General features: G+C 47.9%; 1 protein-coding gene across 2 annotated transcripts; it reads left to right on the forward strand.

Annotated features, from left to right (window-relative positions):
* The first annotated feature begins 1,629 nt into the window (after positions 1 to 1,629).
* On the forward strand, positions 1,630 to 10,463 carry LOC120977539 (probable zinc transporter protein DDB_G0282067). Of its 2 annotated transcripts, none has more exons than XM_040405528.1 (4): positions 1,630 to 1,788; positions 7,083 to 7,309; positions 7,389 to 7,460; positions 10,200 to 10,463. In XM_040405528.1, exons 1-4 carry the CDS (start codon positions 1,767 to 1,769, stop codon positions 10,323 to 10,325), a joined length of 447 nt encoding a protein of 148 aa, XP_040261462.1. In that variant the 5' UTR covers positions 1,630 to 1,766; the 3' UTR covers positions 10,326 to 10,463. The 2 variants fall into 2 exon arrangements, with proteins under 2 accessions (XP_040261462.1, XP_040261463.1); XM_040405529.1 differs by having other exon boundaries at positions 1,634 to 1,788; positions 7,086 to 7,309.
* Positions 10,464 to 23,616: the final 13,153 nt, after the last annotated feature.

Below are 23,616 nucleotides of genomic sequence, written 5' to 3' on the forward strand. Positions count from 1 at the left end.
ACTCATTAACCAGACGTATAGCCTGGTAGGGTTGATCCAGCTCAGTGAAACGATACCTTTCTTTTTTGTAGGTGCTGACGATTTTATTTTTATGCAAATGAGCCATTGGAGCACTGACCCAGCGACACCCCTGGTGATCCAAACACGCACCCCTTACCTTAGACCTGAAGTCTAGCGCTGAGTTCTCGCGCCTGGGTTTCTTGCACGGTGCGAGCGCCCCAGGTCTTCTGCTGTTTGCTCGAGCAGCGAAGATGATTAGTGCACACACACCGTTCACGCTATTACACCTGGAAGTGGAGGTGACCGCAGATGAAGCCAACAGCGCCTTGGCAAGCGGCAGAAGACATGGTGCGCACGTGGCGTGCTAGCGAACCGTTGTGCAGGCGTGAGAAGTCAGCGCTAGACGTGAAGTCTAGTGTAGTCAATCTAAGGGGAGGGGGGCGTGTTTGGAGCCCCAGGGGTGTTGCTGAAACGGCATAAGCACGCTTTTTGGTGCTCTAATGGCTTATTTGCATAAAAATGAGGCTATATGCACACGACCGTTGTGTGTTTTGCGGTGCGCAAATTGTGGATCCGCAAAACACGGATGGCGTCCGCGTGCATTCCACAATTTGCAAAATGGCACGGACAGCCATTAATATAACTGCCTAAAACGGACAAGAATAGGACAGGTTTATATTTTTTTTTGCGGACCACGGGACGGAGCAACGGATGCGGACAGCACACGGAGTGATGTCCACATCTTTTGCGGCCCCATTGAAGTGAATGGGTCCGCACCCGAGCCGCAAAAACTGCTGCTCGAATGCGGACCAAAACAACGGTCGTGTGCATGAGGCCTAAAAGTGTAAATTTCTCCAAAATGCAGGCACCTACAAAAAAAAAAAGAAAGGTATTGTTTTACTGAGCTACATCAACCCTACCAGGCTATATTATTGGTTTAAGGGCTCATGCACACGACCATGTGTATTTTGCAGTCCCCAAAACACGGATCCACAAAAAATATGGATGACGTCCGTGTGCATTCCGTATTTTGCGGAACGGAACAGCTGGCCCCTAAGAGAACTGTCCTATCCTTGTCCGTAATGCGGAAAAGAATAAGACATGTTCCATTTTTTTTCCAGAACGGACATACGGAAACGGAATGGTTCCGCATACGCTCCGCAAAAAAAAAGGAAAAGGGGAAAAAAATATGTTTGTGTGCATGAGCCCTAATCGGGTTGATTCGGGTGTCGGAGAGTGGTGGGGACAGTGTGACAGTCCTATCCATCTGGTAGTCCTTGCTGAATCCGCATCTCCTCCGTCGTATTTTGCTGGTATAACCTTGTGGCCGGCGAGGAATGTGCAGCTCAGTCCTGATGACACAGCTCCAAGTCTTATGATTCCCCAGTACCAGATAATTCAGGGTTTCCTCCAGCAAGAATATTTGGGCTTATTAGACGCCTGTGGACAATACTTGGTCTGTGACGGATATTCTTAGCTTGGTTGGATGCCGCCCCAGACTCAGGGGTGTATTCTCCAGCATGTCACCCTTCCAGCCATGGAGATAAAGGCTCAGGGGTGTATTCTCCAGCATGTCACCCTTCCAGCCATGGAGATAAAGGCTCAGGGGTGTATTCTCCAGCATGCCACCTCCTCCAGCTGCGGAGATAAAGGCTCTGTGCCCAGGACACACCTAGTTCTGTATAGTCAGGCTGATAGCTGCCCAACCGCATTCCAGCTCTCCCAGCTACGCAGACAGTCTTCTCCAAACAGAACCAGGGGACATCATGGACTTCAGTCTGTCTGCAGGTAAGGGAAGCCTCACTCCACACCTTACCTGATCAGTCCTGGGGAAGGGTCCAGGAAGCTGAGCTATGGCTATGCTGTAAAGCTGCTTTAGCCTCTGTTCCCATTTGGTGAATAATGATGACAAAACAGCTCTGCAGAAGAAAAAGGAAATATCTATCCTTTAACCCTATGTGCTAAGTTCTTAAAATGGCACTCTACTTTCATTACATTTTTGATATGTCATAGGGATGGCTGACGGCTGAGACCCCCACCTATCTATAGAACGAGGGGAGAGAAGCGGTTGCTTAGTGCATTTTCTCTTCTCGCTGCAGGACAGAGAGCGAGCTTGTCTTGTGAAGCAAGGAGAGAGAGAGAGAGAGAGAGCGCACTAAGCGAGCGCTTTTCTCCCCTCGACCAAGAGATCAGTGGGGGTCTCAGCACTCAAACCCCCACCAATCTATGACATATCAAAAGCTTACTGAAAGCACAGCACCACTTTATACCTTAGGATACGGCTCACGAGCGCACACCAAGAGGAAGTGGAGGAGTTAACCCTATATATATCCTCCCCTTGAGGCGCGCTCGGCCCAGCGAGACCTCCCCTATAATTAACCCTTCCCTGCACCCCCCTGCCCTTCAGTCGATGGCCCCCACGCTTACCCAGCATGGGAGACACACCTCTGTATAGACAGAGTCTGCAGCCACCACTTGGGGTCGATTAGGACTAGAATTTATTGCTTTATTATGGAGCTCAACGCAGGCAGCTCCTAAGCGCCACCTAGTGGGGGCTATGGGCATCCAGAATTTTTGGGTTGTGCTAAGGCATCACCTTATCCCCTACCCACAGGATAGGGAATAAGCCTCTAATCGGTGGGAATATGACTGCTGGGACTCCCAAATCCCATTTTCCTGTAGGAGTAGCTGCAGGCGTAGCATCCGTGTTGATGTTTCATTCTCCATGGGATTGCTGGAGATAGCCAAGTGGAGTGCAGTACGCATGCTCAACCTGGTGATCCATTCATAGTGACATACAGGATCCCTGTTCTTGTGATCAGTTGGGGTCCCAGCAGTTGGACCCACACGTATCCTGGGATGTTAATATCGTGGCACAACCCCTTTAAAAGGCACCTGTCACCTCTCTTAACATGTCTAAATAAATACTTTTTTTCCCCGTAAAATAATAATGCTGGAACATCTTTTCTGAGAAATGAATGTTGTGCCGTTCCTCTCTTAATCCTATTGACAAATAGGATTAGTATTGAGCGAGCATGCTTGGCCAAACTGCTGTTCGGCTCGAGCATCGCTATGCTCGGCAGATCCGAGTGCTCGGCCGAATAATCCGGGTGCTCAGTCAATGGGAGAACCCCAGGCGCCCCCTGCTTGGAAGAGTAGAGGGTGTCTGGTTCATAAAAAAAGGCTAGAAATCGATGGAAACCCCATCAAAATGGTTTAGAAACAGCATTAAGAGGATAGCTGGATGTGTCTTAGACTCCTATTATGTACAACATACAATAGACAACCACACAAAGGCTATATGCCAAAAGCCAGGTATGTGCAAGCCAACAATCTATCCATGAGGCAGATAACAGCCAGCACACCTTACAATGGCAGCCTTGTGCACTATAAGATATTCCAAACCAGCTACAGCAATATAGCGGATATTTTGTAATAATTATGTAGTGAAGTCAGTGATAATATCTGACACTGGAAAAGCTGGGTAACAACTCAGTGTAGATCGCGAGTTATTACCCAGCTTTTCCAGTGTCAGATTTTATCACTGAGTTATTACCCAGCTTTCCCAGTGTCAGATATCATCCTAGTGTAGATCGTGAATATTCTAATTGCGAATTTTTATCGCAAATTTTCCATGCAAAAGGCTACACTAATAAGCTTGTCATAAGACTCAGTCTAATATTCTTGTCAGAAGACTATGAAACCAATAGATGGCGCTATTGAGTTATAAACAGTGCCCTCTATTGGTTTCATAGTCTTCTGACAAGAATATTAGACTTGTCATAAGACTGTGAAACCAATAGAGGGCACTGTTCATAACTCAATAGCGCCATCTATTGGTTTTCATAGTCTTATGACAGCTGAAAAACAAGGCAGATTCTGCTCATTTGCATGTCTTTCCTATAAGCCCATGTTTATGCAAATTAGTTTCTACATGAAAAAACTGTATAGAAAGGTCATTGAATATTATGTTAGGACAATCTGAAAACTCTGTCTCCTGGATAGATAGAGGTCTTGCACATACCTGGCTTTTGGCAAATAGCCTTTCTGTGGTTGTCTATTGTATGTCATACATAATAGGAGTCTAAAATGCATCCAGCTATCCTCTTAATACTGTTTCCAAACCATTTTGATGGGGTTTCCATCAATTTCTAGCATTTTTTATGAACCAGGTACTCTCTGACTGCAGCTGTCTTAAAGGGTTTTTCCAGGTGATGGCTAACCCCTTGGCTAACAGAGATTTTTTTTTATTTTTGCATTTAAATTTTTCTTCCCTATTTTCCGTGAGCCATAACTTTATTATATTTCTGGTCACAAATCTGCGATTTTGACCCTTTTGGAATTTTTTTGGGGTTAATAACTACAGTGACCCCCAGATCATCCATAACAATGTCATCCACAGATCCCCCATAAGTGTCATCCACAGATCCCCCATAAGTGTTATCCACAGATCCCCCTTTCAGCCCAGCGCTGCCTCCTAGCTAATTTATTCACTTCACTTGCCTCTGTAATCTCGCACAGGCGCACTGGCAGAGGCATCGTCTAACGAGGTGCGCTGGAAGACGGTGCATGCGCACTTTGCTCGACGATGCCTCTGCCAGTGCGCCTGTGCGAGATTACACAGAGGCAAGTGGAGTGAATAAATTAGCTAGGAGGCGGCGCTGCCGGCCCTGCATTCGAGGCACTGGACAAAACATCCGGGGCTCCAGCCCCGAATGTTTTGACCTAACGACGCCCCTGGTCAGCGATATATAACTAAGCTAAGCAAGTTTTAGGCAAAAAAATATCTATTTCCTCCTTTCCCTGGTTCTCTTCTGACCCTTTGTTTACTTGCAAAAAGAACAACCTCTGCTAAGGGAGTGAATACAAGTACTGCCCTGAGTGACATGTCTGCCTGCTGGGAGACTCAGCAGCATGTTGTATGTGTAGGACTACAAGTCCCAGATGTACAATGACACTGCTAATACACACAGGATCTTCCCCCTACCTGCAATGCTCTGCAGAACTTTTCTTTCAGCTCCTGTGCCCAGCATTTGTCTCCTCAGTGCCTGCAGCTACACAGTAAACACTTCAGCCCTGAGTCTGTGCAGCTGAAGGGGTTAAGAATCCTGGGAGAGAGCAATGGCAGTGTAGGGGGGCGTGGCCAGCACAGTGACGTCTGGTGTACAGATCTCTTAGGCCTAGTTCACACGAACGTGTGTGATCCGTGGCCGTATTGCGGGCTGCAATACACAGCCACAGTTCCGTGTGCATTCCGCATCACGGATGCGGACCCATTCACTTCAATGGGTCCGCAAATCCGGAATCGCGGAACAGCCGCACGGAACGGGACTCCTCGGAAGCACTACGGAGTGCTTCCGTGGGGTTGCGTCCCGTACTTCCGTTCCGCAAAAAGATAGAACAGGTCCTATCTTTTTGCGGAATGGGCGGATCGCGGACCCATTAAAGTGAATGGGTCTGCGATCCGATGCGGCTGACCCACGGCCGGTGATCGTGCATTGCGGCCCGCAATTTGCGTGCCGCAGCACGGGCACGGGTCACACACGTTCGTGAGAACTCGGCCTTAGGCTTGTGCACCAACATTATCAAAGCAGGGAGAGAAGCGGACATCACAGGTGAAATCTGAGAAACCAGCCACTGGAGATAAAGTGAGTTCATTGGAAAGCTGTTACATTTGCCTAGTTAGAAACAGAGAAAGAACAAAAAAAATAACTCGGACAACCCCTTTAAGGATAATTATCAAAAAGTGCCCGAGGACAAGACCTGTTCCAACTGGATTTACAGGGCTGGAGGAGAGCAACAATGCCTGGCCCTGTCAATCAACTTTAGCAGGACGTGTCAAGAGGTGAGAGAATGGAGCCTCTAGGTGCAAGAGCAATGATCCCCCCCCCCCCCCCCCCCCGCTCCTAGAGGCTCGTTTGCATATTATAAAAAGTACTTATTTATCAATAACGGCGCCACGCAGGGAGATGTCACTAATACAGTTATGTTCAGCTGACATTAGCACATCGCCAAACTTTATAGAAAATGCCTATTCTTGTCCAATTGTGGACAAGAATAGGACATGTTCTATTTTTTTCGGGAAAGGAATTGCGGACTCGCAATTCCGGATCCGGGCAGCACATCGTGCTGCCACATAGAAATTAATGGGTCCGCAATTCCGTTCTGCAAAATGCGAAACTAAATTGCGGACGTGTGAATGGACCCTAATACCCATTTTTTTGATGACAGAAACCTCCTAAGGATAGGTCATCAATATCTGATTGGCGGGGGCCCACCGATTAGCTGTTTGAAGAGGCTGAGTTCTGCGGCCTGCTCACAGCTTACCAAGCACAGCTCCGTCCATTGTCTAGTGGCTGTGCTTGGTATTGCAGCTCAGGCTTTTTCACTTGAATGGGACTGAGCTGCACCTAGGTCATGTAACCGATGAATGTCACATGAGCATTGGCCTCTTTCAACAGCTGAACGTGGGCAGAGGATAGGTCATCCATATTGGAAGACCCCTTTTAAAAAACTGATGCAAATTTACGTTTCTATAGGTCTCCTGCTGTCACGTCATAGTACTTAAAGGGGTTGTGGCATTTATCATGTAGAGAATGATAATACAAGGCACTTACTAATGTATTGTGATTGTCCATATTGCTTCCTTTGCTGGCTTCCTTAATTTTTCCATCACATTATACACTGCTCATTTCCATACAATCCAGCAGCGGTGGTCGTGCTTGCACACTATAGGAAAAAGCGTCAGCCTCCTTTGCGGCCAGGACAGTGGGAGGGCACATAGGCTGGTGCTTTTTTCTATAGTATGCAAGCACGGCCACTGCTGATGGATTACAGGGTGGTCGTAATCATGGAAACATATATAATGTGATGGAAAAATGAATCCAGACAGCAAAGGAGGCAAAATGGAAAATCACAATACGTTAGTAAGTGCCTTGTATTAACTTTCTCTACCTCACTGAACACATGGACTCATACCAACAACCTCAATTCATTTCTACCGCAATTTTCTCTATATCTAAAGAGTTTCTATGATATGCAATAGTCAACAGAATATAATTGTTCTGAGCATCTTTTCCCAGCAGTCGACCCAGTGAAAAGTGAGGAAGCTAAAAAGGTTGAACATGGCGATGTGAAACATGGCCATAAAGGTGGCGATCACGGCCATAAGGGTGGAGAACATGGGCATAAGCATGGAGAACATGGGCATAAGCATGGAGAACATGGGAATAAGCATGGAGAACATGGACATAAGGGTGGAGAACATGAGCATAAGCATGGAGAACATGGACACTGCAAAGAACACAAGGTACAGCAATCATCTGTAACATCATTACAGCAATGTAGCTCAATATAATACAATATTCTAAGATTTCCCATCTTCGCAGGGTGAGCACAGCCATTCCGGCGACTCCAGTGATTCCAGCAGCTCAAGCGGAAGTGACTGTGAAAAAGGAAAGGTAAGAGACCAAAAAATGTACTGAGTCCTAGACACCTGGCAATGCAATGAGGGCGGCTTAGACAGTCATAACACGGTCACATGTGAGCTTCTGTATGACGGGTATAACACCAGAGCCCCCCCACCTCTGGTCCAAGTGACCTGTATGATCACCATAGGGCCACCTTCCTTATAGCAGCTTTCAGCATGAATGCCGTCTATGACTTTTTCGTAGGTGTTGGGGAAAGATCGTGAGGCTTTATCACTTTTTTTAATTTATTTATTTATTTTCAACTTAACTTCTTAAAATTCTGCACTGATTTATGTCATATAGCTTCAGGGCGAATTCACAAACGGTCGATTTGCTGCAGAAATTTCTCTGACTGATTTACTGTTGAAAATGCTTTGCATCACATTTACTGTTTTACACACTTTTCTAAGTATTTTACGCCTCATCTGACAAGGGGGGAAAGTTACAGCCGCAGGAAGGGGTGCAACTTTGTGTGGAAAAATTTGCTTCTGTGCACCAAAAATGGCCCAAAATGTTGGCGCATTTTTGAGGGACACTACACCAACTTATACGTGGCGTGAACTTAGGTTAGGAGGTTTTTTTGGGGCACATTCTGGCAAAAGTCTGGCGCAGGACTTTCCGTACTCCAAATTTACAAAGGTCCATGTGGCAGAATAGTAAATGTGTTAAGACTGTGATTCATACTCTTAGGGCTGTTTCACACGAGCGGATGCCGTGCGTGACATCCGCTCCGTGAATGACAGCCAAGACCCGATGCAGACTGCAGAAGAACGGAACATTAACATGACTGATAATGCTCCGTGCCTCTCTGTGATCTGTTTACTACGAAATCACAGTGACAACTTTATCTCACTGTGATTTCGTAGTAAAGAGATCACAGAGAGGCACGGAGCATTATCAGTCATGTTAATGCTCCGTGCTTCTGCTGTCTGCATCGGGTCTTGGCTGTCATTCACGGAGCGGATGTCACGCACGGCATCCGCTCGTGTGAAACAGCCCTTTGACCATCCTCTGGGGCCCCTGCCAATCACGAGAACGGGAACTGTTTCTGCCCTGTTTGTATTAAAGGATAACTGTCAAAAAAAAATGTTTTTGTAGCATAGGATGTGGCTGATTAATATCACCTCGGTGCCCCTGTTTAAACTTTTAACTGTGTATTCAATAACTCTCAATTTCTGCATATTTGTTCCCTCTCCTGGCTATTAATACCTGCGCTGAAAATCCCGTTGCTATGTGTCCTCAGTCTCCCTGTTTCCTCATAGAGAAGACGGAGGGCGTACAAGCAGGCATTGCGTGCGCGCTCCCTTTAGATCCTGTGCAGCCAGGGCGTGAAGTTAGAATATACCATCGGATTGGAGAAAACTCTGATCCGATGGTATATTCTAAACCCAAGGCGTTCCCATGGTGATGGGGACGCACCTCTGAGAGGGCGTGAATACTAGTGCAGTGAATACTAATTAACTGGGCGGCACTAGGAGACAGCCCCTTGGGCACAAAGTAAGGTCATTTGCATATAGATAATAACACTTTTTATAAGTAACGGAAAGGCAGCGAGGGGTGATAATGGTATAGTTTAATTAAGTGTATTAAGACCAATAGAAGAATATATGTCACTTTATATGCTCTAACGGCCTGTCAGTGTCCATTTACTGGGGAGGAGGGGAGATGGGGGGCGCACTGCCCACCAATGATTTTAATACTGGGGGGGGGGGCGCACTGCCCACCAATGTAAACATTGCAGAAGGCACCCGACCTCTGACAGGGAGCTGCCTGCGCGCAATTAACCCCTCGGGTGCCGCGGATGGCAGTGCCCTGTCAGAGGTGCGTCCCCATCACCATGGGAACGCCTCCAGGTTAGAATATACCATCAGATCGGAGTGTATGTGATGGAAGGAGGAGGGGGGGCGTGTTTAAGTGGGGAGAGCTCCGATTGGTTGAGGTGCAGAAGCTCGTTCATGAGAGGAGCTGAAAGCATTGTGGGTAGTGAGGGCAGGCTGGCTTAGTCTCAGGGTGAGGGCATCGGCGGCCATCTTAACAAGAGAGTGAGATTGTAGTTTTGTGCAGACTGGTTGCTAAGGGCTGAATCTTATTAAATATGGGTATAAGTAAGTCTAATAGTTATTGATTCGGGAATATCCTGTTATTAGTAACTACATATCTGAAAATTGAAATTTTGGTCTAAATGTGACAGTTATCCATTAAGCAGCGGTCATGCATGTGTGTCTACCGCTCCAGTCAAACAGGGTGCACAGCCTACCGCTCTCATAACCAGTGGGGCCCCAGTGGTCAGACCCCCACCGATCAGACACAATCAGCGGGATAGGGTCATGTGCATGTAGTCTAAGGGCTCATGCACACGAACGTGTGCCAGCCGGGTCTTCAATGCACGGGCACCGACCGTAGGGCCGCCAAATGCGGATTGCAGACCCATTCACTTGAACGGGGTCTGCGATCCACATCGCAAAAAAGTAGTGCATGTATTATTTTTTTGCTGTGCGGAGGCACGAACAGAAACCCCACGGAAGCACACTGTGGTGCTTGCGTGGGGTTCCGTGCCTCCGTTCTGCACCGACCTTCCGGATTGCGGACCCATTCAAGTGAATGGTTCCGCATCCATGATGCGGGGTGCGCACGGCCGGTGCCCGTGAATTACGGGCCACATCACGGCCACGGCTGTGTGCATGAGCCCTAAACCTGATCCGAACCTAAACTTATCTTTCCTCTCTACAGTCACATGGAGAAGGCCATGAGCACAAGAAAAAGGAAAAGAAGCTGCATAAGGAGAAAAAACCCAAAGACAAGAAAGAGAAGAAAGAAAAGAAGGATAAGAAAGAGAAATGTGAGAAGAAAAATTAACAGGAGTGTTATAGGGGTGTACAGGTGCTCACAGTCCTGTAAAATCACTGTGACCTCCAAAAAGTTATATTTCAGAGTTTCTCAGCAGCCGTTCTGTATCCTAAGCGCTTACGTGTCAATAAAGGCTCCTATCATTTATTTATTGCACACACTTATATAGCGCTGACGTATTCCGCAGCGCTACAGACATTACCATCACGCCGTTCCCAATTGGGCTCACAATCTAAGGTCCCTATCAATATTGGGGTCATTTATTAAACTGGTGTAAAGTAGAACTGGCTTGTTGGCCATAGCAACCAAACAGATTCCACCTTTCATTTTTCACAGCTCCTTTGGAAAATGAAAGGTGGAATCTGATTGGTTGCTATGGGCAACTAAGACAGTTCTACTTTACACCAGTTTGAAAATGACCCCATATGTTTTTGGAGTGCGGGAGGAAACCGGAGTACCTGGAGGAAACCCACACAAAGACAGGGAGAACATACAGGGGGAGATTTATCAAACTGGTGGAAAGTAGAACTGGCTCAGTTGTCCATAGCAACCAATCAGATTCCTCCTTTCATTTTTCACAGTTCCTTTGGAGAATGAAAGGTGGCATCTGATTGGTTGCTATGAGCAACTAAGCCAGTTCTACTTTACACCAGTTTGATAAATCTCCCCTACAGACTCTATGCAGATGTTGTCCTTGGTCGGGCCCCAGCGCACAGAACACATCCAATATACCAATTATCATATACTACAAATCAGGCCTCATCCTCACGGTTCTCCATGAACAGCACACAAATCCATTGACTTTTATGAGCTTATTATTCACACATCTGTGGGTCAGTGGAAAAAACGACGAAAAAATGCACTACTTTGGTCCGTGATGTGGACTGTGCACTCCCATTGGGGGCGTGAATTATGAAAATATGCATGACATCTGTAGTCTGTCAGTGGTTGTCACTGACCATTGGTAGCAGAGGCTCTGAAAATCTGGAATACACATGACACATGGAGGGCAAAAAACACACAGATGGATGAAACACTGACTGTCCTGTCATGGACATGGGAAAGAGGCCTTGGGCTTCATGCACACGACCGTGCCTGTATTTAGGTCTTCCTTGTGCATTCCGTTTTTTTCTTACCCCCATAAACAGAAAGGTCTATTCTCATCAGCAACACAGACAAGAATAGGACATCTTCTATAGTTTGTGGAACAGCCGCATGGATCTGCTACAACATATGGATATGTGCACGGCCCCATAGAAATGAATGGGTCAGGGTGTTATATACAAAAAAAAAAAAAAAAAGCGGATAGCACACGGATCAAAAAATACGTTTGCGTGCATGAGGCCTAAAGTCACTTCTGGTCTTGTACGAACTATGACTACCATGATGCTGTAGTATAAGGACATACGGGGCCCCTTATTAAGACCGGTGTTTTAGATGTTGGTCTTAATAAGCCCCTGCGCTGGCTGTGGATCCGCCGGAGATTATGAAGATGCGCCGGCCTCTACATACCTTCGGAGCATCCACCGCCGTTCTAAATGTAAGTCTTACAATTAGACAATTTTCTACGCCTAAAACCGGCGTAGAAAATGATGAATGAGACGGGCCTCCTCGCCCGTTCCCTTCTCCGCCACTCCCGCCTTTGTAGACCTGGTGTGAGCGGGGAGAAGTCATCTGCCAGAGACCTTATATTACGAAGGCTAAAGAATCAAGCGATTCCATCCCAAAATAATCAAAATTCCAGTTTTAATACACATTTTGCGTGATTTTGTGTCCCGTGCACAGGACTGGCCCATGAGAATCAAGGCTGCTGTGAAGCATTAGTTGGTGAAATTATCAGAAATTCCTAATTAACCCCTTGCCGCCCATTAAGGTATCATTGCATCATGGTGAGCAGGTCATTAACACAGAAGGACGCAGCAGTACGCCATAGGCACAGTGCTGGTTTAGGACCTGTGCCCACGCAATCACTTGTGAGTGCCAACTGTATTACACAGCCATCATGTTGTTCGAATGGCCCTTACCTCTGTGTAACCCCTTGTATGCCATGACCAGGGTTTTGGTCGATGTAGGGGGCTTCCTCTGATACCCCATTATCTCCTTACGTGTGTGAGGATTTTCTTTTTGCAGCACCACTTCTAGTACCTATTTAACTTGGACTATAAATGTAGATTTCTTCCTTCCTTCCAGCGATTATCTGGCTGCATACTTTCCCCAGGGAGCTTGTCTGAAGGCTCAGCTTTCTGCTGCATCTAGCTAATGAGAAGCCGTATTCCTGTGGGGTTGTTTCCTTAGCACCTCATGTAACAAACATGAGCCCTACTCTGTGCAGATGAGGTCCAAACAGGAGGAAAAGGAGACATGGATACTAATTGGTTAATATGGGCAACAAAGCTTCCCCCCCCCCCCTTCCCCTGACAGCCGGATACAAAGGGCGCAAGTACAACGCCAACTCTGAAGAAGTTAGGGTGTTCAGATATGCAAATAGGCCCTAATGGAACAGATGCATCCGGATGTGCAAAATCAAAACGGATCTGTTTAATTCCGGTATTGAGATCCACGGTCGAATCTGAATACCGAAATTAACAATGCAAGTGTGAAAGTAGCCCAAGGGGTCATTCACACGACGGTAGTTTGGTTCCGCATTTTTTGCGGCTCGGGTGCGGACCCTTTCTTTTCAATGGGGCTGCAAAAATGCGGACAGCACTCCGTGTGCTGTACCCATCCGTTGCTCCGTTCCGTGGCCCCGCAAAAATTATGAGTCTGGTCCTATTCTTGTCCGTTTTGCAGACAAGAATAGGCATTTCTATGAAGAGCCGTCCGTTCCGCAAATTGCGGAAGGCACACAGGCGGCATTCGTGTTTTGAGGATCTGCAATTTTTCGGACAGCAAAATACGGCACGTTCGTGTGAACAAGCCTTAAGGCTGCATTCACACGTCCGTGGTGTATTGCGGGTTCGCAACACACCAGCCCGGCACCCCCATTGAAATGCCTATTCTTGTCCGCAAGTTGCGGACAAGAATAGGACATGCTCTATCTTTTTGCGGAGCTGCGGACCCAAAGATCGGGGCCGCGCACTGCGGATGCGGACAGCACACTGTGTGCTGTCCGCATCCATTCCGTCCCCATAGAGAATGAATGGGTCCGCACCCGTTCCGCAAAATTGTGGAACGGATGCGGACCCATTCTGCGGACGTGTGAATGGAGCCTAAGACAGGCAGAATCTCTCAGAAGCAAAGATAGGCCTAAAAATTGTGAAACTATTTCAGATAAATGTTCTTCAACATAAAATTGGGAAGACTTTGAATATCCCACCATCTACAGTACATATCATCAAAAGCTTCAGATGATCTGGAGAAATCCAGGTGCGCAAGGGACAAGCCCAATGGTCAATACTGGATGCTTATGATCTATGGGCCCTCAGGCAGCACTGGATTAAAAACCATCCTGATCCTTTACTGGAAATCACTACATGGGCTCAGGAACACTTCCAGAAGTCACCGTCTGTGAACACAGTTCACCGTGCAATCCACAAATGCAAGTTCGGGCTATATCATGCAAAGAAGTCATATGTCAACATAATCCAGAAACGCCGCCATCATCTCTGGGTCAAAGATCCATGGACTGAGCCAAATAGAAAACTGCTCTGTGTTCAGAGGAATCTAAATTTGAAACTCATGGAAACCACAGGCGCTGTGTTCTGCGGACTCGAGAGGAGAGGGACCATCCAGCTTATCAGAGCAGTTCAAAAGCCTGCAACTCTGATGGTATGGGGTTACATTAGTGCCAATGGCGTGGGCATCTTACACATCTGGAAAGGCACTATCCATGCTGAACAGTATCTAGAGGTTTTAGAGCATATGTTCCCAGACAACATCTCTTTCATGAAAGGCTTTGCATATTTCAGCAAGACAATGCTCCACCACAGCATGGCCTCACAGAAGAGGAGTCTGGGTGCTGAACCGGCCTGCCTGCAGTCACCCGTAGAAAACATTTGCTGCATCATGAAACGGAAAATCCAGCAAAGACCCAAAACCGTGGAACAGCTAGAATCCTACAGCCAAGAATAGGACAATATTCCTCTTCCCCCAACTCCAGTAATTGGTCTCCTCACTGCCCAGGCATTTACAGATTGTTGTTAGAGCAAGACATGCTGCACAATGGCAGACAGTTCTAAATGAGTAAATTTTTTCCATAAAATGGTAAAATGTCTCACATCCAACATCTGATGTGTGTTCTGTGGTATACTTTGATTAAAGGGGTTGTCCGAGTTATTTTTTCATTCTGTTTCTAACTAGGCAAATGTAACAGCTTTCCAATGAACTCACTTTATCTCCAGTGGCTGGTTTCTCAGATTTCACTGAGGGTCACATGACCTGTGATGTCAGCTTCTCTCCCTGCTCTAATAATGTTTGTGCACAAGCCTGAGAGATCTGTACACCAGACGTCACTGTGTTGGCCACGCCCCCCTGCACTGCCACTGCCGCTGCTGCTTATTGCTCTCTCCCAGGGTTCTTAACTAGGGATGAGCGAACCCGAACTGTATAGTTCGGGTTCGTACCGAATTTTGGGGTGTCCGTGACACGAACCCGAACATTTTCGTAAAAGTCCGGGTTCGGGTTCGGTGTTCGGCGCTTTTTGAAAGGCTGCAAAGCAGCCAATCAACAAGCGTCATACTACTTGCCCCAAGAGGCCATCACAGCCTTGCCTACTATTGGCATGGCTGTGATTGGCCAGTGCAGCATGTGACCCAGCCTCTATATAAGCTTGGGTCACGTAGCGCTGCACGTCACTCTGCTGATTCAAGCATAGGGAGAGGTTGCTGCTGCGACGTTAGGGCGAGATTAGGCAGATTAACTCCTCCAAAAGACTTAATTCAGTGATCGATCTCCAGCTGTGGATCATTGAAGTGCTAATATCGACTTGCTCACTTTTTTTAGGCTGCCCAGAGCGTTTTTATATCACTTTTTTCTGGGGTGATCGGCGGCCATTTTGTGGCTTGTGGTGCGCCAGCACAAGCTACCATCAAGTGCTTTTAACCATCAATAGTGTGGTTATTTTGTGCTATATCCTACATCAGGTGCAGGCTGAGCCTGTGTCACCGAAGTGCATTTAACCATCAACAGTCTGGTTATTTTTTGGCCATATACTACATCAGGTGCAGGCTGAGCCTGTGTCACCCAAGTGCATTTAACCATCAATAGTGTGGTTATTTTTTGGCCATATACTACATCAGGGGCAAGTTGAGCCTGTCACCCAGTGCCTAAAAAATAGACCTGACATTTCTATTCAACCAAATCTGTACTGTTTTAGCTGGTCAAGTTATTTGTAGTGACCGTAAAAGCACAGTTTTTGTACTGGGTTGAAAAACTATTCCCAAATTTGCCATTCTCAAAATAAGTAGTTTCTGCTATATCAGGCCTACTTGAAATCTATCCCAAAAAGGATATCTTAGATTCAAGGTGCTGATAGTGTCATTCAGAAAAACTTAACACACACGCTACCGTGCAGATACAAGTCTAATTCTGTGATTAAACGTATACCTGTCACACAGCGCAAAAAAAAATAGGCCTCACATTTCTATTCAACCAAATCTGTACTGTTTTAGCTGGTCAAGTTATTTGTAGTGACCGTAAAAGCACAGTTTTTGTTCTGGGTTGAAAAACTATTCCCAAATTTGCCATTCTCAAAATTGTGGTGAACGGGAACAATGAGGAAAACATCTAATAAGGGACGCGGACGTGGACATGGTCGTAGTGGTGTTAGTGGACCCTCTGGTGCTGGGAGAGGACGTGGCCGTTCTGCCACAGCCACACGTCCTAGTGAACCAACTACCTCAGGTCCCAGTAGCCAGCAGAATTTACAGCGATATTTGGTGGGGCCCAATGCCGTTCTAAGGATGGTAAGGCCTGAGCAGGTACAGGCATTAGTCAATTGGGTGGCCGACAGTGGATCCAGCACGTTCACATTATCTCCCACCCAGTCTTCTGCAGAAAGCGCACAGATGGCGCATGAAAACCAAGCCCATCGGTCTGTCACATCACCCCCATGCATATCAGGGAAACTGTCTGAGCCTCAAGTTATGCAGCAGTCTCTTATGCTGTTTGAAGACTCTGCTGCCAGGGTTTCCCAAGGGCATCCACCTAGCCCTTCCCCAGGGGTGGAAGAGATAGAATGCACTAACGCACAACCACTTATTTTTCCTGATGATGAGGACATGGGAATACCACCTCAGCACGTCTCTGATGATGACGAAACACAGGTGCCAACTGCTGCGTCTTTCTGCAGTGTGCAGACTGAACAGGAGGTCAGGGATCAAGACTGGGTGGAAGACGATGCAGGGGACGATGAGGTCCTAGACCCCACATGGAATGAAGGTCGTGCCACTGACTTTCACAGTTCGGAGGAAGAGGCAGTGGTGAGACCGAGCCAACAGCGTAGCAAAAGAGGGAGCAGTGGGCAAAATCAGAACACCCGCCGCCAAGAGACTCCGCCTGCTACTGACCACCGCCATCTGGGACCGAGCACCCCAAAGGCAGCTTCAAGGAGTTCCCTGGCATGGCACTTCTTCAAACAATGTGCTGACGACAAGACCCGAGTGGTTTGCACGCTGTGCCATCAGAGCCTGAAGCGAGGCATTAACGTTCTGAACCTTAGCACAACCTGCATGACCAGGCACCTGCATGCAAAGCATGAACTGCAGTGGAGTAAACACCTTAAAAACAAGGAAGTCACTCAGGCTCCCCCTGCTACCTCTTCTGCTGCTGCCGCCTCGGCCTCTTCTGCTGCTGCCGCCGCCTCGGCCTCTTCCTCCGCCTCTGGAGGAACGTTGGCACCTGCCGCCCAGCAAACATGGGATGTACCACCAACACCACCACCTGCGTCACCAAGCATCTCAACCATGTCACACGGCAGCGTTCAGCTCTCCATCTCACAAACATTTGAGAGAAAGCGTAAATTCCCACCTAGCCACCCTCGATCCCTGGCCCTGAATGCCAGCATTTCTAAACTACTGGCCTATGAAATGCTGTCATTTAGGCTGGTGGACACATACAGCTTCAAACAGCTCATGTCGCTTGCTGTCCCACAGTATGTTGTTCCCAGCCGGCACTACTTCTCCAAGAGAGCCGTTCCTTCCCTGCACAACCAAGTGTCCGATAAAATCAAGTGTGCACTGCGCAACGCCATCTGTGGCAAGGTCCACCTAACCACAGATACGTGGACCAGTAAGCACGGCCAGGGACGCTATATCTCCCTAACTGCACACTGGGTAAATGTAGTGGCGGCTGGGCCCCAGGCGGAGAGCTCTTTGGCGCACGTCCTCCTGCCGCCAAGGTTCGCAGGGCAACATTCTTTGCCTCCTGTCTCCTCCTCCTCCTACTCAGCTTCCTCCTCCTCTTCTTCCACCTGCTCATCCAGTCAGCCACACACCTTCACCACCAACTTCAGCACAGCCCGGGGTAAACGTCAGCAGGCCGTTCTGAAACTCATATGTTTGGGGGACAGGCCCCACACCGCACAGGAGTTGTGGCGGGGTATAGAACAACAGACCGACGAGTGGTTGCTGCCAGTGAGCCTCAAGCCCGGCCTGGTGGTGTGCGATAATGGGCGAAATCTCGTTGCAGCTCTGGGACTAGCCGGTTTGACGCACATCCCTTGCCTGGTGCATGTGCTGAATTTGGTGGTGCAGAAGTTCATTCGCAACTACCCCGACATGTCAGAGCTGCTGCATAAAGTGCGGGCCGTCTGTTCGCGCTTCCGGCGTTCACACCCTGCCGCTGCTCGCCTGTCTGCGCTACAGCGTAACTTCGGCCTTCCCGCTAACCGCCTCATATGCGACTTGCCCACCAGGTGGAACTCCACCTTGCATATGCTGGACAGACTGTGCGAGCAGCAGCAGGCCATAGTGGAGTTTCAGCTGCAGCACGCACGGGTCAGTCGCACTGCGGATCAGACCCACTTCACCACTAATGACTGGGCCTCCATGCTAGACCTGTGTGCCCTGTTGCGCTGTTTCGGGTACTCCACCAACATGGCCAGTGGCGATGACGCCGTTATCAGCGTTACAATACCACTTCTATGTCTCCTTGAGAAAACACTTAGGGCGATGATGGAAGAGGAGGTGGCCCAGGAGGAAGAGGAGGAAGAGGGGTCATTTTTAGCACTTTCAGGCCAGTCTCTTCGAAGTGACTCAGAGGGAGGTTTTTTGCAACACCAGAGACCAGGTACAAATGTGGCCAGACAGGGCCCACTACTGGAGGACAAGGAGGACGAGGATGAGGAGGAGGTGGAGGAGGATGAGGGTGAAGCATGTTCACAGCGGGGTGGCACCCAAAGCAGCTTGGGCCCATCACTGGTGCGTGGCTGGGGGGAAACACAGGACGATGACGATACGCCTCCCACAGAGGACAGCTTGTCCTTACCTCTGGGCAGCCTGGCACACATGAGCGACTACATGCTGCAGTGCCTGCGCAACGACAGCAGAGTTGCCCATATTTTAACGTGTGCGGACTACTGGGTTGCCACCCTGCTGGATCCCCGGTACAAAGACAATGTGCCCACCTTACTTCCTACACTGGAGCGTGATAGGAAGATGCGCGAGTACAAGCGCACGTTGGTAGACGCGCTACTGAGAGCATTCCCAAATGTCACAGGGGAACCAGTGGAAGCCCAAGGTGAAGGCAGAGGAGGAGCAAGAGGTCGCCAACGCAGCTGTGTCACGGCCAGCTCCTCTGAGGGCAGGGTTAGCATGGCAGATATGTGGAAAAGTTTTGTCACCACGCCACAGCTAACTGCACCACCACCTGATACGGAACGTGTTAGCAGGAGGCAACATTTCACTAACATGGTGGAACAGTACCTGTGCACACCCCTCCACGTACTGACTGATGGTTCGGCCCCTTTCAACTTCTGGGTCTCCAAATTGTCCACGTGGCCAGAGCTAGCATTTTATGCCTTGGAGGTGCTGGCCTGCCCGGCGGCCAGCGTTTTCTCTGAACGTGTATTCAGCACGGCAGGGGGCGTCATTACAGACAAACGCAGCCGCCTGTCTACAATGTGGACAAGCTGACGTTCATAAAAATGAACCAGGCATGGATCCCACAGGACCTGTCCATCCCTTGTGCAGATTAGATATTAACTACCTCCCCTTAACAATATATTATTCTACTCCAGGGCACTTCCTCATTCAATACTATTTTTATTTTTATTTTACCATTATATTGCGGGGCAACCCAAAGTTGAATGAACCTCTCCTCTGTCTGGGTGCCGGGGCCTAAATGTGTGACAGTGGCCTGTTCCAGTGGTGGGTGACGTGAAGCCTAATTCTCTGCTATGACATGAAGACTGATTCTGCGCTGACATAAGGCCAGATTCTCTGTTACGGGACCTCTCTCCTCTGCCTGGGCCTAAATATGTGACAGTGGCCTGTTCCAGTGGTGGGTGACGTGAAGCCTGATTCTCTGCTATGACATGAAGACTGAGTCTGCGCTGATATAAGGCCAGATTCTCTGTTACGGGACCTCTCTCCTCTGTCTGGGTGCCGGGGCCTAAATATGTGACAGTGGCCTGTTCCAGTGGTGGGTGACGTGAAGCCTGATTCTCTGCTATGACATGAAGACTGATTCTGCGCTGACATAAGGCCAGATTCTCTGTTACGGGACCTCTCTCCTCTGTCTGGGTGCCGGGGCCTAAATGTGTGACAGTGGCCTGTTCCAGTGGTGGGTGACGTGAAGCCTGATTCTCTGCTATGACATGAAGATTGATTCTGCGCTGACATGAGGCCAGATTCTCTGTTACGGGACCTCTCTCCTCTGTCTGGGTGCCGGGGCCTAAATGTGTGACAGTGGCCTGTTCCAGTGGTGGGTGACGTGAAGCCTGATTCTCTGCTATGACATGAAGACTGATTCTGTGCTGACATAAGGCCAGATTCTCTGTTGCGGGACCTCTCTCCTCTGCCTGGGTGCCTGGGCCTAAATGTGTGACAGTGGCCTGTTCCAGTGGTGGGTGACGTGAAGCCTGATTCTCTGCTATGACATGAAGACTGATTCTGCGCTGACATAAGGCCAGATTCTCTGTTACGGGACCTCTCTCCTCTGTCTGGGTGGCGGGGCCTAAATATGTGACAGTGGCCTGTTCCAGTGGTGGGTGACGTGAAGCCTGATTCTCTGCTATGACATGAAGACTGATTCTGCGCTGACATGAAGCCAGATTCTCTGCTATGGCATGAAGAGACTGATTCTCTGCTGATGTGAAGCCAGATTCTCTGCTATGGGACCTCTGTCCAATTGATATTGGTTAATTTTTATTTTTTAAATTTTTATTTTAATTCATTTCCCTATCCACATTTGTTTGCAGGGGATTTACCTACATGTTGCTGCCTTTTGCAGCCCTCTAGCTCTTTCCTGGGCTGTTTTACAGCCTTTTTAGTGCCGAAAAGTTTGGGTCCCCATTGACTTCAATGGGGTTGGGGTTGGGGTTCGGGACGAAGTTCGGATCCCGAACCCGAACATTTCCGGGAAGTTCGGCCAAACTTCTCGAACCCGAACATCCAGGTGTTCGCTCAACTCTATTCTTAACCCCTTCAGCTGCACAGACATAGGGGTGAAGTGTTTACTGTGTAGCTGCAGACACTGAGGAGACAAATGCTGGGCACAGGAGCTGAAAGAGAAGTTTTGGAGAGCATTGCAGGTAAGGGGAAGATCCTGTGTGTATTAGCAGTGTCATTGTACAGCTAGGACTTGTAGTTCTACACATACAACATGATGCTGAGTCTCCCAGCAGGCAGACATGTCACTCAGGGCAGCACTTGTATTCACTCCCTTAGCAGTGTCATTGTACAGCTGGGACTTGTAGTTCTACACATACAACATGCTGCTGAGTCTCCCAGCAGGCCAACCTGGCACTCAGGGCAGTACTTGTATTCATTCCCTTTGCAGTGCAGGGGGAGGGGCAGAGATTGTTTTTATTGCAAGTAAACAAAGGGCCAGAAGAGAACCAGGGAAATTAGGAAATAGATGTTTTTTGCCTAAAACTTGCTTAGCTTAGTTATATATAGCTGATCATCAGATTTATAGTGCTATATATTTTTTTTCCATAACTCGGACAACACCATTAACATAAGAGTCTATGAGATTTCCAAATCATTTCATTCTGTATATATACATTAGACAGCACCCCGACTTTTAAAAAAAAAATTACATTCCAGGAATCCCAGCAACGGCAAAATCAAGAGTTTAACACAGGAATGTGCAGCAAAGCAGCAAAGCTGTGTCATGCTGCCCGTGCTTGCGCACAGTTGCAGTACTATTATTAGTTTTGCGGCGCAAGTGCTTTTAATGGTTTAATGGCCAGTCGGGTCGGACCTGGCCGGCGGCGAAGCACTGCCCAGTTAGTTAAGTAACCTAACCACCACCGCCGGACCCGCCCCCACCCTCACGCATCCGGCGCTGCGCTATTCTTGCTGTGATGATCCAGACCCGTGACCTCAGCGACAGGTCTCGCGGGATGACGCGGGCCCGCGGCGCACGCTGGAAGACAGTGGGAGCGGAGCAGAGTAGGTAAGTATCTTTTTTTTTTGTATGTGTAAATGTGCACACATCGCCGGCTTTATACTCACAGGGGGGCACCTGGCAGTGCGGCACACTGGCAGCAAATCCTTCATAGGGGCCAGGCCCCGGGGGGGCAAAAAAACAAAATATATACAGTGGGGGCAAAAAATTGAATATGTACACAGGGGACATATGGAATATAAATAAAGAGAGGGCAAAAATGGGAATATATACAGAGGGGGCAAAATGGATATATATACAGGGGGGTAAAATGGAGATTATATATATATAAATATATGAGTATTACACTCACTGGAAGTCTCCATGACAGCACAAACTGAGATTGCCTTCCTCTGATTGGACAGGAAAAAGCACACAGAGAGGTTAAAAACCCCACCCCTCATCGCCAGTGTATTATAACAGGACTAGGACAAGGGGTAGAACATAAAACTAGTCAAAATAGTCTGAAAAGAAAACAAGGGAGGGACAAAGTTGTGCTGTCATGGAGACTTCCAGGAAACCGGATTACCGGTGAGTGTAATACTCATTTCCCCAGTCGTCTCCATGACAGCACAAACTGAGAACTAACAAAGTAACTTAGGGGGGGACTACAGCACCTAGGACCTTACGTCCAAAGGCCGAGTGCTCATCGGCAAACACATCCACCCTACAATGCTTGGTGAAGGTGTGGGCCCTCTTCCAGGTAGCTGCCCTGCAGATTTGTTCTAACGAAGCAGAGGCTCTCTCAGCCCAAGAAGTGGAGACCGATCTAACTGAGTGGGCTCTAAGGGATGGAGGAGCCTCCTTACCGGAGGCTTTATAGTCTTCAGAGATGGTGCATCTAATCCAGCGGGATATAGAGCTCTTAGCTGCCTTCTTACCCCTATTTGGACCTGCAAACTGGATAAATACATTTTTGTCTATACGCCACTCCTCTGTGGCATGTAAATAATGAAGAACTGAACGCCTAACGTCTAAATTGTGGAATCTAGATTCCTGCTCGTCTTTAGGGTTAGGAAACAAAGACGGGATAACTACAGTCAGGTCCATAAATATTGGGACATCGACACAATTCTAACATTTTTGGCTCTATACACCACCACAATGCATTTGAAATGAAACAAACAAGATGTGCTTTACCTGCAGACTGTCAGCTTTAATTTGAGGGTATTTACATCCAAATCAGGTCAACGTTGCAGGAATTACAACAGTTTGCATATGTGCCTCCCACTTGTTAAGGAACCAAAAGTAATGGGACAATTGGCTTCTCAGCTGTTCCATGGCCAGGTGTGTGTTATTCCCTCATTATCCCAATTAAAATGAGCAGATAAAAGGTCCAGAGTTCCTTTCAAGTGTGCTATTTGCATTTGGAATCTGTTGCTGTCTCAAGATGGGATCCAAAAAGCTGTCACTATCAGTGAAGAAAGCCATCATTAGGCTGAAAAAAACACAACAAACACATTAGAGAGATAGCAAAAACATTAGGCGTGGCCAAAACAACTGTTTGGAACATTCTTAAAAAGAAGGAAAGCACCGGTGAGCTCAGCAACACCAAAAGACCCAGAAGACCATGGAAAACAACTGTAGTGGATGACTGAAGAATTCTTTCCCTGGTGAAGAAAACACCCTTCACAACAGTTGGCCAGATCAAGAACACTCTCCTAGAGGTAGGTGTATGTGTGTCAAAGTCAACAATCAAGAGAAGACTTCACCAGAATTAATACAGAGGGTTCACCACAAGATGTAAACC

This window comes from Bufo bufo, chromosome 8 (genome assembly GCF_905171765.1).
Source record: "Bufo bufo chromosome 8, aBufBuf1.1, whole genome shotgun sequence".
Taxonomy (NCBI): Eukaryota; Metazoa; Chordata; class Amphibia; order Anura; family Bufonidae; genus Bufo; species Bufo bufo.

Coding starts and splice junctions, on each gene's coding strand:
- LOC120977539 (XM_040405528.1), top strand. CDS start 1,767: ATGGACTTCAGTCTGTCTGCAG. Junction 1,789..7,082: donor GGACTTCAGTCTGTCTGCAG/GTAAGGGAAGCC, acceptor ATCTTTTCCCAG/CAGTCGACCCAGTGAAAAGT. Junction 7,461..10,199: donor GTGACTGTGAAAAAGGAAAG/GTAAGAGACCAA, acceptor TCCTCTCTACAG/TCACATGGAGAAGGCCATGA.